A 15,822-nucleotide genomic window follows, 5' to 3' on the forward strand; every position below is an offset into this window, starting at 1 on the left:
AATGGCGGAAGTGTCGGATGATGATGCGTTGTATCCGGAGGTTGGTAGGGTGGTGTGTGAGAACGAGGGGGATCCTCTTAGGGCGGTTGTGGCGGGGGCGGGGTGTGAGGGATGTGTTGCGGGAAATACGGGAGACGCGGTCAAGGGCGTTCTCGATCACTGTGGGGGGAAAGTTGCGGTCCTTAAAGAACTTGGACATCTGGGATGTGCAGAAGTGGAATGTCTTATCGTGGGAGCAGATGCGGTGGAGGCGGAGGAATTGGGAATAGGGGATGGAATTTTTGCAGGAGGGTGGGTGGGAGAAGGTGTATTCTAGGTAGCTGTGGGAGTCGGTGGGCTTGAAATGGACATCAGTTACCATTATCTCTGAATCAATTTAGGGAGTCCTGCTTGCACTGACCAACATCTGCTACTAGGTGGAGTCTGGTCACATACAATTTCATGTGAGTTAAATTTTAACATGCATTTATCGTAACTACATCTGTATTGCAATTTTTCTATGTTTCAAACTTATTTTATTTGCAATTAGCCTATTTCTGATTGTAGGTATTTTGGAATGCACGCTATTTCAGTGTCATTTATTAAAGTTTTTTCTGTTGAGAATGATCAGAGTACCTAATTGTACGGCATTTATTTTATATTTGGTGATGTCTTTTACTTTGTAAGTTACTTAGCTAGGAGTATACAGCACTAAATACTTGTAGTACGGTATTTTAACCTGTACAGTTTTATAAGCAAAAACTGTCTGCAGGAACCCAACACAGGTTTTAAAAATCACTTCCTCTGCTTCTCAAAGTTGTTTCACCTAAACCTACAATTCTCAAGAACAGGGCCACAACCTTAGGTGAAAACATACTGTTTTAAACAAGATTAGAAGGCCAAATTCTCCTTTTTGACAAATATCTATCCATCTTCTAAGTTCTTTACCTCACACCATATTATGGATTATATCTGAAACAAAACATGCAATTTTGTAGAATTATACAATGGCTTCAACGCAGGAGATCGTTTGGCTATCATATCCAGGCAACGTCATTCTTTCAACTTTTCCCCATAGTCACGCAATTATTTTTCAGACGAATGTATTTTTCAGATGGTGGAAAGTCACCAATAAATATGCCTCAACCTCATTACAACTACTAACCAAATTCAGTATGAAAAGCATGTTCCAGTCAAGGCAGAACCATTGCTTTATAAAAGTTCACTAAAACCCCCTTGCTTTTGTACTTTATATATAAAATCCAGAATTCTTGGGTGGCACGGTGGCTCAGTAGTTAGCACTGCAGCCTCACAGCGCCAGGGACCCAGGTTCGATTCCAGCCTCAGGCGACTGTCTGTGTGGAGTTTGCACATTTTCCCCATGTCTGCGTGGGTTTCCTCCCACAGTCCACAACGATGTGCAGGCTAGGTGGATTGACCATGCTAAATTGCCCGTAGTGTTCAGGGGTGTGTGGGTTATAGGGGGATGGGTCTGGGTGGGATGTTGCAACGGGCGGTGTGGACTTGTTGGGCTGAAGGGCCTATTTCCACACTGTAGATAATCTAATCTTAAAAAAACACTCTTTCTCAACTGCACTGTCACATTCAACAATCTGTGCATTTGTCTCTCTATTGCTGAGCCTTCCTTATAATTATACCTTCTCTCTCCAGCACTGTTATATTCTCTGAAATCAATGTTTCTAAGTTCCGTCCTTTCTCTCCTTCACAATCGTACTTGAACAAATATTTAATATCCAGTCCGACTCTTTTCACACTACATCCCAAACTTTCACATAAATGCAGAGCAAACCTAATTTAGGCATCATTGTATATCAGTTTACTTTGTACGATGCAGTACCTTACTATTACTTACTCCAGTGGTATCTGTCACTCCTAATGGTTTTGAGAGAAAAGAAACAAGGTGTAGATAGTTACGTAACAGTCCCCATCTCCCTCCTTGCCAAGTTGGTTTTAATTCTTCCCAAGTAATCAATTACAGAAAGACATTAGTGCTTGGTAAACACAGTTTCAAAAGTAGTCATTTAATATTTCAGCTATTTCCTCTGCCTTCATCTAATACCCCAACCATGCCCTCCCCGCTTTCATGCATATATCTCCTTCTTGGTCCCCAATCAACCTCACAAGTTGCTTAGTTCTGGGGAAGGGTCACTGGATCCGAAACATTGACGCAGATTTCTCTCCACAGATGCTACCAGACCTGCTGAGCTTTTCCAGGAATTTCAGTTCTTGGTTCTCAACTTCACTACTATTGTTTACCACATTTTGCTCTTTATATTTGCTCTTTAGATAATTTAAAATCAATATGTCATAACATTCCTGAACAGATGTCTGGGGCAGGTGGGACTTTTTTTTTCCTCTATTCATCTGTGGGATGTGGGTGTCACTGGCTGGCCAGTATTTCTTGCCCAACCCTAGTTGCCCTTGAGAAAATGGTAGGGAGCTGCCTTCTTGAACTGCTGCAGTCCACTTTCTGTGGGTTGACCCACAATGCTATTAGTGAGGGAATTCCTGAATATTGACACAACAGTGAAGGAACAGTGATATATTTCCAAGTCAGGGTGGTGAGTGAGTTGGAGGTGGTAATGTTCGCATATGTCTGATGCCCTTGTGCTTCTAGATGGAAGTGGCTGTGGGTTGGGAAGATGCAGTCTGAGGATCTTTGGTGGATTTCTGCAGTGCATCTTGTAGATAGTACACACTGGTGCTACTGAGCATCGGTGGTGGAGGAAGTGGATGCTCGTGGACATAGTGTCAGTCACACGCGTTGCTTTGTCCTGGATGGTGTCAAGCTTCTTGAGGGTTGTTGGGGCTGCACTCATCCAGTCAAGTGGGGAGTATTCTATCACACTCCTGACATGTGCCTTGCAGATGGTGGATAGGCTTTGAGGAGTTAGGAGGTGAGTTACTTGTCACAGTGTTCTTGTAGCCACTGTGTTTATGTGGTGAATCCAGTTGAATTTCTGGTCAATGGTAGCCCCCAGGATATTGATCATCAGGGGCTTCAGTGACGGTAATACCACTGAGTGTCCAGGGCTGTTGGTTAGGTTGTCTCTAATAGGTGATGGTCATAGCCTGGCATTTGTGTGGCACGAATATCACTTGCCACTTGTCAGTCCAAGCCTGGATATTGCATGTGAACACGGACTGCTTCAGTGTTTGAGGAGCCACGAAAGATGCTGAATATTGTGCACTCATTGGCGAACATCCCCACTTCTGACTTTATAATGGAGGGAAGGTCACTGATGAAGAAGCTGAAGATTGTTGCGTCTATCACATGCTGTTTTCGCTGTTTGGCGTGCAAGTAGTCCTGTTTGATGGCTTCACCAGGTTGATACCTCATCTTCAGATTTGCCTGGTGCTGCTCCTTGCATGCCCTCCTGCATTCTCCATTGAACCAGGGTTGATCCCCTGGCTTGATGGTAATGGTTGACTGGGGGATATGCCGGGCCATGACGTTACAGATTGTGCTGGAGTGCAATTCAGCTGCTGTTGATGGGCCCACAGCGCCTCATGGATGCCCACTCAAGTTGCTAGATCTGTGCAAAGTCTGTACCATTTAGCAGGGTGATAGTGCCACACAACACCATGGAGGTTCTTCTCAATGTGAAGGCAGGCCTTTGTCTCCACAAGGACTGTGCAATGGTCACTCTTACCGAAACTGTCATGAACAATGCAACTGCAACTGGCAGATTAGTAAGGATGAGGTCACGGTCGAGGTCAAGTACATTTTTCCCTCTTGTTGGTTCCCTTACCACTTGCTGCAGACCAGCTCAATCAGTAGTATTGCTGCTGAGCCACTCTTGGTGGTAGACATTGAAATCTCCTACCCAGAGTACATTTTGTGCCCTTGCTATCCTCAGTGCTTCCCCTAACTGTCGTTGAACTTTGAGGAGTACTGATTCGTCAGCTCAGGGAGGATAGTATGTGGTAATCAGCAGGAGGTTTCCTTGCCCATGTTTAACTTGAAGCCATGAGACTTCATGGGGTCCAGAGTGAATGTTGAGGACTCCTAGAGCAACACCCTCCCATCTGTATATCACTGTGTCACCACTTCCATTGGGCCTGATCGGCCAGTGGGACAGGATGTATCCAGGGATGGTGATGGTGGCGTCTGGGACATTGTCTGTAAGGTATGATTCTCAGAGTATGACTATGTCAGGCTACTGCTTAACTAGCCTGTGAGACCATAAGATATAGGAGCAAGAATTAGGCCATTCGGCCCATCGGGTCTGCTCCGCCATTCAATCATGGCTGATAAGTTCCTCAACCCCATTCTCTCGCTTTCTCCCCGTATCCCTTGATCCCCTTGGTAATCAAGAACCTTTCTATCTAAGTCTTAAATATACTCAATGACCTGGCCTCCAAAGCGTTCTGGTGGCAGTGAATTCCGTAGATTCACCATTCTCTGGTTAAAGAAGTTTCTCCTTATCTCCTTCAAAAAGGTCTTCCCTTTAATCTAAGCCTGTGCCCTTGGGTCCCAGTCTCTCCTACCAATGGAAGCTTCTTACCAACATCCACTCTGTCCAGGCTATACAGTATTCTGTAAGTTTCAATTAGATTCCTGCTCATCATTCTAAACTCCAATGAATATAGTCCCAGACTCCTCAAATGTTAAGCTTCCCATTCCTGCGACCATTCTCGCAAATGTTCCCTGGAACCTCTCCAGAGGGCCAATATATCCTTCCTGACACACGGGGCTCAAAACTGCACATAACACTCCAAATGTGGACCTGATGAGGGCCTTACAAAGCCTCATTAGTGCATCCCTGCTTTTATATTCAAGTCCTCACAAAATAAATGCCAACATTGCATGTGCCATCCTGACTACTAACTCAACCTGCAAGTTTACCTTGAAAGAATCCTGGACTAGAACATCCAAATCTCTTTGCACTTCTTGGAACTCCCAAGTCTTCCCTAATTTTGACACTAATCTCCAGATGTTAGCGAGGACTGTGCAGGTTCGACAGAGCAGTTTCTGCCATTGTCTTTTTCAGGGCCTAGGTCAGTGATCCGTCTAGTTTCATTTCTTTGACTTGAGCCCAGACTTTCTGACCAAGAGGCACAAACTTTACCACTGAACCCCAAATGCCCTTTTTTTTTCCTATTTATATACCTACAGAAAACTCCTAGTTTCTTATTATGTTGTTTTTTCATTTGTTCATGGGATGCAAGTTGCACTGCCAAGGCCAGTAGTATTTGCCCATTCCTAATTGCCCAGAGGGAGTTAAGAGTCAAGCACATTGTTGAGAGTCTGGACTCACTAGATGAGGTGGCTAAATGAGGCAAGAGTGGCAGATTTACAACGATTGACAATAATTATGCAGTCGCCATTAGCCTAACATTTTCTTCCAAAATTTTCTTTTCATTACAATTTCACCATCTGCCATGGCGGGGTTTAAATTCACATCCTCAGAATGAACATTAAATTGGGGCTCTTGTTTACTAGTTCAGTGACATTACCACAATATCTGCCCACAGGATCTCATCCTTCTACCAACCTATTTTGTCAGTACCAACATGAACCACAGACTCTGGTTGTTCACTATTTCTCCCCCCCGTGATTCACAGCCAGTGACATCTTGGTCTAGGCACCAGGGAAGCAATATGCCATAAAAACAGAAAGAACTGCAGATGCTCTAAATCAGAAACGAAAACAGAAATTGCTCAGCAGGTCTAGCAGCATCTGTGAAGAGAAATCAGAGTTAACATTTCAGGTCCAGAAGTGGAAAATGCCATCCTTGATTCATAGTGGACCGATCTCTTGGTTTTAAAATTGTGGTATTGGGGCTGCTGTCAAAATAATGACTACTTAATTGTTTGCATTAATACAAATATTGAAGCAACACTATTATTCATCGATTCACATTCAACTTACTTACCAACTTCAATATATATCACAGTACGTTTCTCGATCCATATTGGAAATATTCCTCCAGGATAAACTACTCTGATCTGATCCATAATATATCTTTCAAGTGATGTACTATGAAGCTCCTACAAAAATTACACAAGATTTGTCCAGGGTTTCCATCTGTATTGTACTTGACTGTTATCAGCCAGCATAAAAGTTCAAAAGATAAACATTCTATTTTGTAAAGAGTAACAATGCCAATATGAAAATAAAGTGATGGTCACCAGCAAACTTAAAGCAACAAAAATGAAATGTAAACTCGGTTTTCACTCTAGATTTAGTAAAGAATCAAGTTGGGCATCTGAATTTTCACAATGCATTCATTTGAACAAACAGAAGTACTAGCACTACAACGAAACACCCATTCTTCCAGTGATGTCTATTTACATCTGAATATTGAGTACAGTCGTATCAAAGATCAATACTAAAATATCTGAAATTTTAATAATCTCAACTGGAGAAAATGATTATGTATCTCAAGTTTATTCCCCATATTTCAAGTGAAAGATGTAATATTTCATACTTATCTTTAAAAACTAAGCATTATTGAATTATACTTAGTTGACAGCAGTAAAGAAAATAATAAATTACCAGTATTTCCCAGTCACCAGGTGAAAGAGGTTCCACAACAGCTTGTTGACAGGATGAGACTTGTGCACAGGGCCTGAGAAATACCTGATTCACATAAAACAAAAGTGAATTAATTGTTTCACCACAAAACTAAAAGCACAATGTTTTTATGAAGAATTCCATATAATGACCAGAAAACATCACACAATGTTAAACAAGAAATGAGAAAACAAGATCAGCAGCTTGAAGGCAACTTTTAACAACCAGGAAGGAAATCAACAAAGCTTTGGTTAGTATGAGGGAGAACACATGAAAGTGGGAGCATACTGGCTGAAGCAATTAATGACAATGATGATTTGAAGAGAGCAAACAATAATTAGATGAATGCTACAGAAACAAAGAGGGTCTGTACTTAATGGCTAAAGTAGATGCCAAAATTGGGAAGAGGAGTGGAGAAGAGGTCATGAAAAATCTAAGCATTTCAGTGAATTTTTTTAAACCATTAATGGGATGATGACATTGTCGGCTAGGCAGTATTTATTGTCCATCCTTAATTGCCCAGAGGGCAGTTCGACACGGTGGGTCTGGAGTTACATGTAGGCCTGTGGGATTTAGTTATAATGGTCTGGGACAAGAGCATAGCTTAGGGCTTTGGGAGCAATCGTAAAAACTAGTGGTGAAAGCAAGGGGTCTAATGATAGATTGAATGCAGGAATGAAGTTCAGAATGAGGTCGGGCAGCAAATCAATGTACCAATGCCATAGAGAAGAATTCATGGAGTGTGTACAAGGTGGCTTTCTGGATCAAGATGTTGAGGAATCACCTAGAGAACAAACTATCCTCAAATGGGTACTGTATGATGAGAAAGGAATAATTGGCAATCTAGTCGCGTGAGGCTATATGACTAAGAGTGCAAGCATAGACTATAATGATAGAATTCTTTAGATGGAGCATGACATAGCTCTGAGAGAAAAGCCCTGAATCTAAATAAAGGAAACTTCAACAGTATGAGGTGTGAGCTGGCTATGATCAATTCAGGAATGTTACTTAAAAGGGATGACAGTGGATAGACAAATGGCAAAAAGTGTATGAAGAAACTGCAACAATTACTCATTCCTACCTGGCACAAAAATAAAACTGTAAAGATGGCCTGACCATGACTAACAAGTCAAAGATTGTATTAGAATCAAAGAAGAGGCATATAAACTGGCCAGAAATAAAAAAGCTGCAAACCTGAGAATTGGTATCAGTAACATTTCAATAAAGGAGACAAAGTGATTGATTAAGCGGCAAAAATAAGAGTATGAGAATAACTTTTCCCAGAACTGATCGTAAAAGCTTCTATCGGATCATTAAGTGTAAAAGATTAATGAAGACAAATGTAGCTCGCTTATGACCAGTAAAAAGGGAAGTCATAAAGGGAACAAAGATGGCAGACAAACCAAATACATATTTTGGTCTGTCTTCACAAAGGAAGGCACATATAGCATCCCAAAATGGTTGGGGACCACATGGTCTAGAAAGTGAGGAACTGAAGGAAATCAGTAGGGAAATGTGGAGAAATTGATGGGATTAAAGACCAATAAATCCTTAGTACTCACTAACCAACATAATGTTCATTATCTAAAAAAAACGATGTAGAGAGACAACAGGACATTACAGACTGGTTAGACTGACATTAGTTATCGGGAAAACACTGGAGTCCATTATAAAAGATTTAATAGCAGAGCACTTGGAAAACATTGACGGGATTTACAAAAGGGAAATCATGCTGGACAATCCTACTGGAAACTTTTTTGAGGAAATAACCGGTTGAATTGATAAGGGTGACCCAGTGCATGTGGTTTCCTTGGAATTTCAGAAGACTTTCTATAAGATCCCATGTAAGAGATTAGAACCAAAAATTTAGAGAACTTAGAACACAGAACAGTCCGGCATGGGAAAAGGTCCTTTGACCCACCATGTCTGTGACAACCATGATGCGTTCCTAAGCTAATACGATTTGCCATGTCCCTCTATTCCCTGCTGATCTAAATGCCTCTTAAACATTAGTATCATACTTGCTTCTTCCACCCTCCCTGTTAATGTATTCCAAGCATTTGCCACTTTCTATGTAAATAAACTTGCCTCGCACATCTCCTTTAAACTTTTGCTTTCACCTTAAGCCTACACCCCCTGGTATTTGGCATTTTCACTTGAGGAAACTGACTCCAACTATCCACACTATACTTGTCTCTCAATTTTATTTAGTTTTATCAGATCAACCGTCAGCCTCTGAACTCTAGTGAAAACAATCGAAGTTTGTTGGACCTCTCCTTACAGCTAACACATTCCAATCCAGGCAATATCCTTGCAAGGGATTGGGATAGAGTATCAACATTCTTAGAGAACCAGTTAGCAAACAGGAAACAAAGAGCAGGAAAATGTGTCATTTTCCAAGTGGCAGCCAGTGACCACAGGGGTACCCCAGGGATCAGAGCTTGGGCCTCAGCAGTTCACACTATGTATTATGATTTAGATGAAGTAAAAGTAACATCTCCAGGTGTGCAGACAATACAAAGCTTGATAGGAGCATGAACTGTGAAAAGATGGCTCAGTGTGATTTGGCAAGCTGATCGGACAAATGAAGTACAACATGGATAAATGTGACGTTAGTCACTTTGACAGCAAAGACAGGAAGATAGATTATCTGAATTCCAATAGATTGGAAAAGGGAGGTGCAACAAGATCTGGATGTTCTTGTACAACAGTCATTGTAAGTAAGCAAGCATGCAAGTGATGAAGGAGGCGAATGCTATGTTGGCTTTCAAAGCAAGAGGATTCCAGTAAGAGCAAACATGTCTTGTTGCAAACGTTCCTGGCCTTGGCGAGACCATACCTGGAGTACCGTGTATAGTTTTGGTCTCCTTATCTGAGGTTGGATGTTCTGGGTATGGAGGGAGTGCAACAAAAATTTACTAGATTGATTTTGAGAGAACCTTGATCAGTTAGAACCATTCTTTCAGAGATAGTAGGAACTGCAGATGCTGGAGAATCCGAGATGACAAGGTGTAGAGCTGGATGAACACAGCAGGCCAAGCTGCATCAGTGGAACAGAAAAGTTGACATTTCGGGCCTAGGCTTTCCTGCTGCTCTGATGCTGCTTGGCCTGCTGTGTTCATCCAGCTGTAAACCTTGTTATCTCAGTTAGAACCATATCCAGTTTAGAAGAATGGCAGGGGGGGGGGGGGGGGGGGGGGGTAGATTTCTCATAACGAAAAAAATTCCAACAGGACTAGACAGGATAAACAGAGGAACGGCATTTCCAATGACTGGGGAATTCAGAAACAGGGACCATGGTCTAAGAATACACAGCAGTCCATTTCGAACTAGGATGAGAAATTTCTTCACCCAGAGGCTACTGAACGTGTGGAATTCTTGAACACAGAAAGCAGTTCAGGCAAAAACGTTGGATATTTTCAAGAAGGAATCATATATTGTTCTTAGGGCTAAAGAGATCAAACAGACCGGAGAAAATGGAACAAGGTGCTGAGTTGCTTAATCATATTGACTGACAGAACAGGCCAGTAGGGCTGAATGGCCTAACCCTGCTCCTATTTTCTATGTTTCTATGATACAGATTTTGCTCAGCCTCTAGATTAACAGGAGATGGCAGAGATGTTGATTGCTGAAACCCAATATGTTGAGATGATAGCATGGGTCACAAGATTGCAGGCAAAGAAAACAAAAGCTATCTGAATGAAACAAACATTGTTCCAGAACTTAACTTTACACAAACAAAACAATCAGAAATGGTGTCAAAAAACATCCAAATTGAAATTGAAAGCAGATTGCATGTTTATGAATATCTGTGAGATACAGCATGCAGATGACAAAGATAATCAACATGCAGTTTTGAGTATGTCAGTAATAACGATGCGTAAAAGAAACACTAGAAGTGATACAGAAATTTAATAGTGACAAACTAGCTAGCAGTACCATGGAAGAAAGTTAGAAGGTAAAGTAGTTGATTTTGTCAATGGCATAAAATGTGTCCTAACATGAGGAAGTGACACATAGCAGGTACCATTTATGACTGACCAATGCAATTGTGCTGATAATATGCAGAGCAGAAACCCAATTGGAGTGCTGTGAGGCAAAGATGAATTGCAGAAGTTTGGAAAATGGAAAGAATAATTTAAAATGGGCTGTTGAGAAACTGGAGGTGGCAAGAGTAGGTTTTTTTCTGAGTAGCAGAACGACAACAAAAAGATAGTTAGGCAGTGTCAGAAGACAAGGGTGGACTAATAGGCAAATGACCCAAGCGAAATTGAAGAATCAGATGGTGATAAAAGGATGAGTCAGTTGCACACATGATTAGGTAATAATTTTGGGAAGCACAGTAAAAGAGAAACATTGAAATTTGTTTCTGTGGCTTCAAAGTGTGAAGACGATGGGTGCATATTGGCTCATACAGCTATGCAAATTGGTCAGGAATTGTTCAAAGTAAGGAAAAAAAACGATTTAAAAGAAAAATAATTTCAAAACAATTTCTACCCTGATTGATAATAATGGAGGCTTACACAGATTCTACCATATAGCGTTTTACCATGAAAAATAATAGAATTAAGTTGGTCCTGGTAGTGGGCAGTTGCACTAATTGATGACAAGGTACATTCAAATTCATGATCCACAGGAATGAGTGCCTGGTGTATCAGTAGAACACTGCAGATCAGAAAACAGTCTAAAATCTGGGAGGATTAAGCACAAAATATGGAGACAAGCAAAATAATTAAGTCACTGTGTGGAAAATCATGGATTGGAAGAGTGAGAGGTTAGGCATGAGGGAGCTTAAAATAAAAACTGAGGAATTAAATATTTTCAGTTGCAATGAGTTGATTCAGAGAGATTACAACCAGAATTAATAAGGTAAAATATTGCAAGCAAAGCAAAGGAGCTATGTAGTCCAAGAATTCCTGGACCTGTCTTTAACAAAGTAATGATTAAGTGGGTTTGAAAAAAATGAAATTGGAAAGTTACTGTTCACAGACCTGTTCTCCATCTTTGAGCCCAAGTTTAATTCCTAATTGTCTGTTAATCTCTACAACATTTTCTTCTTCAAAACCAGTATTTCTTCGTCCAACCCAACTTAAGAATGCAGTCTGCTGAAGACCCCAGGACAACTCAATGGCTTGGCACTGTACAGGAAAAGATGAACAAAGAATTATAGTAGCGCTGCTTTGACAGAAAACTAAAACAGTACAGATGATCAACAGCTCAATCACCACGGGAGCGAAGGTATAGATGTGCAGTGCCAGAATCCCATTGAGCATGTCTTAGCATAAGTCAAACATGTTTACACCCATAAAGAATTAATCAACATCAACAACAGCCATTGTGATGAGCTGGCAAAATCAAGTAACCCTTGGTACACATACACTTTTAACAGCAGGACAGGAATACCATTTCTGTAGATATAAAGGCTGCGTGATAGACATTCCAAATTTTGTGGTAGCAATGATGCAGAAACAGTCCACACTTGCCTTCAATCTACTCAAATGCAAATGTTGGGAGTTCACACATATGCAGAATCATGAGAAAATTCACCAATTCTAATCACTGATTCTATGCTTCTCCAGCGAGTCTGCTGTTGAAACAGTTTTACAAATAAAGGAGGAGGAAAAGTCATTCAGCCCCTCAAACCAGCTGTACCATTTAATGAGATCACCGCTTATCTTATTGGAACTTAAAACCACATTTCTACCTATGCCTGAAAACGTTTCATCCTTTGCTTAACATAAATTTATTTCAGCCTTAAGAATATTCTAAAAGTGTCTTCTTGAAAAGTCTGTGGAAGCAAACCTTGAGCAAAACATTTAAACTCATGTTTAAATAGACAACCTTTCTAAACAGTAACCCTTTAGTTTAAATTCTCCAAAGGAATCATCCTAGCAACATCAACCCTGTCAAAACCCCTCAAAATCTTACATGTTTAAATCACACAGCCTTTTACTCTTCTAAATTCCAGCAGACAGAAAGCTTAGTATGTACAACTTGCATGCATAAGAAAATGCACCCATTCCAGGTGTTACTATGGTAAATATTCTAGGAACTTCTTACAACATAGTTACATTCTTCCTTAAGTAAGGTGATCAGTTCTGTACACTTTATTCCAGATGTGGTCTCACCAGGGCACTGTAATAACTGAGGCATAACTTCCCTACTTTTGTATTCAATTTCCTTCATAATAAATGATAAACATTCTATTAGCCTTCCTAATTACTTCATGTACCTGCATACCTGTCTTTTGGCAATTCACACACTAGGATACCTAGATCTCTCTGCATTTCACAGCTTTCCAAATTTTCATTGTTTAAATAGCATGCTTCTTTTTTATTCTTTCTGCCAAAATGAACAATTTCACATTTCCCCACATTATGCTCCATATGCTATAGCTTTAGCCACACACAATCAATTTGTATTTTTCCATAGTCATATCCTCTTCACAACTTATTTTCCTACCTGCCTTTGCATCAGTGAATGTGGCAACAATTCCTTCCGCTCTTCATTTAAATAATTTATATAAACTGTTTGGGTCTAAACACTGATCCTTGCGGCACACGACTCACTTCCTCTTGCCAACCTGAAAAAACTTGCTGCGTTCAACGTGAAAAAGACCCACCTAGTAGACATTTCAACATGGTTTGCCAACTTTCTTCAAACTCTGCAAGAGCAGTTGCTTTATCATTAAGTGGAAGATTCAAGCACAAGGGCTATAAAAGGGAAGGCAACAACTACAGCAGCCCATATTTCCAACTGTTCTTGGTTAAAAAAAATGTCCTAAGGCACTTACATTTTAAAAAGCGGAACTGCAGTCAATTTGGAGACCTGGGTAAAATTTCTGTGGAAGATCTCTCAATCTTTGCCATAATTTCAGCACCATTTCTCAGATTCCTACTGAAGGGATTGTGGTGAGAGACTGAAAGGAATCCAAAAATATCCAAGCAGTGCCAATTACTCAAGATATTTTTTAAAAACTGTTTTCAACACTAACACACTTTGGAGATAGTTCTGAAAGTGTATGCCTAGATTTAAATAATTTTTTTTTGACATTGTTAATTAAAACCCAAATCACCAAAATAATGTAAAGTGGATCAATTATCTTTAAGTTATTTTTATTTGCTTTTATTCATCAATATTGTTTAAAACATCTAATTCATTTTGACATGTTCCTGAAAATACCTAATACCAATTTAAAAAGAAAGCATGTTTTTATGAAAATTTGGTGCAAACTGCATTTTCTAGTAACCTGTTCTTGAGACAAGGCTATAAAATTATACAATAATACTACTTCAAAAATGCTTAACAACATATTGTTGGATTTTTCAAACTTTGATTCCTGTAACCCAAGTGGTCTGTGAGGGAATCACAAGAGACAGAGACCAACAAATTCTTTTACATTTGTAAAACTGTGTCTGTTCTCTAACTATATATCGATAGTCAAACATTTTCTGCACATCTATTACCGTTTTCTCATGTTAGCTGTCATGACTATTTGAAAGCACAGACAAGAATTCTCCAGACACGATCATTAAAATCACTGCAATTTATGTTACGCAGAGGTAATGAACCCCAGAAACACCACTATAATGGTGTTTGAAGTAACATAAATACTGAAATGCTGGAGAAACTTAGGTCTGGCAGAATCTGTGGAGACAGAAACAGAGGTAAAGTTTCAAATTCAGTACGAGTCTTTCAGAACTGAAGTTCAGGAGTTGACTGAGTTAATTTCATTGACTAATTATTGATTCACAAATTTGCCAGCAGACGAAGATTATGAAATTCTGATGACCTTACAGTTTTGGACTTATTTCAGAACAATTTAAACTTTAACAGGCAGTTTAGTATTTTTTCAAAGAAAAAAGGCAACTGAACAGCCTCACACCAACTTCAAGGTTTTATCTCTTTCTTTTTCCCTTCCAGCTTGTTCCCCACATCCCCAAAATTCTCTTCAGGCGCTTATCCAATTCCCTTTTGAAAGCCACAACTGAGTGTGCCCCTACCACAGCCCAGCAGTGCATTCCACATTCTAAGCATCTGCAATACAAGAAATATTTATTCATTTTACCTCTGGTGCTTCTGCCAATCCCCTTAAATGCTGGCCCTTTAGTTCTCCACTCTTCTACCAAATGGGGTCAATTTCTGTCTACTCAGTCTAGACATTTCTTGATTTTGAACACCTTCATCAAGTGTCTTCTCAACCTTCTCTTTTCCAATTTCACCAATCTATGTAAAAGGAGCCATACCTTTACCTATTTGACCAACCAGTCATAAACCTCTGCACAGTTCACAATGCTTCCTATTTTTGTTGTCTACAAAGTTTGAAATACAACCAAGTTTTGGTAATTAATATACCTCAAAAAAGCAGTACTGACAACTGGAGTATCCCACTATAATCCTCCACCAGTCCATTTACTATAATTGGTTCTTGTCACTGAGCCAACTTTGTATTCAACGCTGCCAGCGTGTTTTTTATTCTAAGGGTTTCAGCTTTGTTGGGACTTTGACAAAATCCTCTAGGAAGTCCATGTATGTCACATCAACCAAATTACTCTCTATAACTCTCTATGCTAACGCAAAAAAAATGCAAGTTAATTTTTCTTTCATTCACAAAATGTGGGCATCACTGAGTAGATCAGCATTTACTGCCATCCTTCATGTCCTTGAAAAGGCAGTGATGGGCTGCCTTCTCTAACCACTGAATTCTATGAAATGCAGGTAAATCTATAGTGCTGCAGGGGAGGTTGTTGCACAACTTTGACCAATGACAATGAAGAAACAATGATATAGTTTCAAGTCAAGATGGTTCATGGCTTGGAGAGAAACTTGAAGGAGCCTTGGTAAGTTACTGCAGTGCATCAGTGCCACTGCACTACAATGTTGGATGGAACGAATGTTGTAGATGGAGTGCCAATCAAGTGGGCTGTTAAGTCTTGGATGATGTTGAGATACACTCATGAGTATTCAACCACACTCCTGACTTGTACCTCATATTCGATGTTTTGATGAACCAGAAGGCAAGTTACTTGTTGCAGAATTCACTGCCTCTAACCTGCATTTGTAACCCCAGTACTTATATGGCTGGTCCTGTTGAGATTCTGATCAAAGGTATCCTTAAAAGTATTGATAGTAAAGGATTCAACTAGGGTAATGGCACCGAATGTCAAGGGGTGATTGCTGGATTCTCTCTTGTTGGCATTACTAAACAGCCCAGCCTGAACGCTGTCCACATTTTGTTGCATTTAGACAAGGATTGCTCCAATATGAGGCAGTTAAGAATGGTGCTGACCATTGTGCAATCA

At 40.2% G+C, this 15,822-nt stretch overlaps 1 protein-coding gene across 2 annotated transcripts in view; it reads right to left on the reverse strand.

Annotated features, from left to right (window-relative positions):
- Positions 1–15,822, reverse strand: part of pex1 (peroxisomal biogenesis factor 1) — a 93,502-nt gene that overhangs the window by 73,709 nt on the left and 3,971 nt on the right. For both annotated transcript variants that reach the window (XR_007250052.2, XM_048557193.2), the window contains exons 2-4: positions 11,512–11,658; positions 6,503–6,586; positions 5,880–5,994 (exon numbers count right to left, since the gene is read on the reverse strand). Coding sequence is in view for 1 of the 2 variants with exons in the window: in XM_048557193.2 (XP_048413150.2) it covers positions 5,880–5,994; positions 6,503–6,586; positions 11,512–11,658 (346 nt within the window). In the remaining variant the exon portion in view is untranslated. The remainder of the gene's footprint in view (positions 1–5,879; positions 5,995–6,502; positions 6,587–11,511; positions 11,659–15,822) is intronic.

Source organism: Stegostoma tigrinum, chromosome 2 (genome assembly GCF_030684315.1).
Source record: "Stegostoma tigrinum isolate sSteTig4 chromosome 2, sSteTig4.hap1, whole genome shotgun sequence".
Lineage (NCBI taxonomy): Eukaryota > Metazoa > Chordata > Chondrichthyes > Orectolobiformes > Stegostomatidae > Stegostoma > Stegostoma tigrinum.